This window comes from Vollenhovia emeryi, unplaced genomic scaffold, assembly GCF_000949405.1.
Source record: "Vollenhovia emeryi isolate VEMERY1.0 unplaced genomic scaffold, V.emery_V1.0 DF949488.1, whole genome shotgun sequence".
Taxonomy (NCBI): Eukaryota; Metazoa; Arthropoda; class Insecta; order Hymenoptera; family Formicidae; genus Vollenhovia; species Vollenhovia emeryi.
The window spans coordinates 1-1,330 of NW_011956878.1; the positions used below are offsets into that span (position 1 = coordinate 1).

Sequence of the window (1,330 nt, forward strand, 5' to 3'; positions counted from 1 at the left end):
GCAGCGCGCCGTTGCCGGCGAGCTTACGTCGCCGCTCCCGCGTCTCGCGTCCCCGCCCCTCGCCTGGCAATATCGATCGCCGTGCGGTCACATCTCGCCACGCGCTCGAATTGGACAGTGGGCAGGACAAAGACGACAATTTTCGATAATTAATTACTCGTTAACTATTGCGAAAATTGCAAATGGTTCAGGACTTTTCTGTTTATCTCGATCCGTTCTACCTTCTCACGAGCTCTAGCAGAAATGTTGTGACTCACCCTGTATATAGTAACATATTTTACACATACTAATAAATATCGTAGAATATAAATTAGTTTTTCAGATCGCATCAAAACTTTCTAATGTAAAGATATGTCACATATATCACAGTTTGGGACTCCTAAATTACTTAAAAAATATGCAAGATAAAAATGTTGAATACAGAAGGGTTTAATTGACGCATTACATCCCAGTAAACATGATGATGTTACTTGTCATCTTTTTAACGAAAAAATGACGATAAATAACGTCATCATATTTACTGGAATAGCAATACCAGTATGAACAGCATCAAGATCATGTTAAACGTTTTAAATGAAAACCTCCATTTTTTTTATTACACGTTCTTGTAGCCTGCTTCAAGAGCTTGTCAAAACACTAAATAAAATGTCTTTCGTTAATTACTTTTAGAATTATAAAACTTGAAAGTTACAGTATCGTCGGCATTAACATTATAACCAAAGTGTACTACGTGGAGGTGGAGGTTGTACGATTGTATTTATTTCATATTTCCCGAGATGTGGCTGGCTAATTTTAAGTGGGATACCTTGTAAATATATACACAATACTATGTAGATCAAAGTATCTGGGAAGGTGCAATACATTTGCAATACATTTCTTAATGTATCTGTAAAATAATTTACTTGTAGAGATACTTCGGAATCAACTTCGTATACCCAAATAGTCTGGGCTAACACAACAAAGATAGGTTGCGGACAAATAGAATATTACACAATGGATGGTGAATGGAAGTATTACTTCGTAGTTTGCAATTATGGTCCAAGTGGAAATGTGATCGGTGATTTAATATATGAAGCAAAAGTTTAAATTAAAAATTCAATCCGATCAAGAGATTAAAGGTATAATGTAATAAGTAGTGTCACAAAAAAGTGAATAAAAGTTGCAACGTTCTGTTAGAAGAAATCTTGTAACTGTCCAAATTATACTAATAGACGGCAAACTAATATCTTCTTTTTCTCTGGCTCGTTCACTCTTTCTCCTCCCTCCCCTCTCTCTCCTTCTCCCTCTCCCTCTCCCTCTCCCTCTCCCTCTCCCTCTCCCTCTCCCTCTC

General features: G+C 37.3%; 1 protein-coding gene across 1 annotated transcript; it reads left to right on the forward strand.

The window, feature by feature from the left end:
* Nucleotides 1–213: 213 nt before the first annotated feature.
* LOC105555654 (venom allergen 3-like) lies at nucleotides 214–1,283 on the forward strand. Its single transcript, XM_012002681.1, has 2 exons — nucleotides 214–808; nucleotides 909–1,283. The coding sequence occupies exons 1-2, from the start codon at nucleotides 777–779 to the stop codon at nucleotides 1,084–1,086; spliced, it is 210 nt and encodes a 69-aa protein (XP_011858071.1). The 5' UTR covers nucleotides 214–776; the 3' UTR covers nucleotides 1,087–1,283.
* The last annotated feature ends 47 nt before the right edge of the window (nucleotides 1,284–1,330 follow it).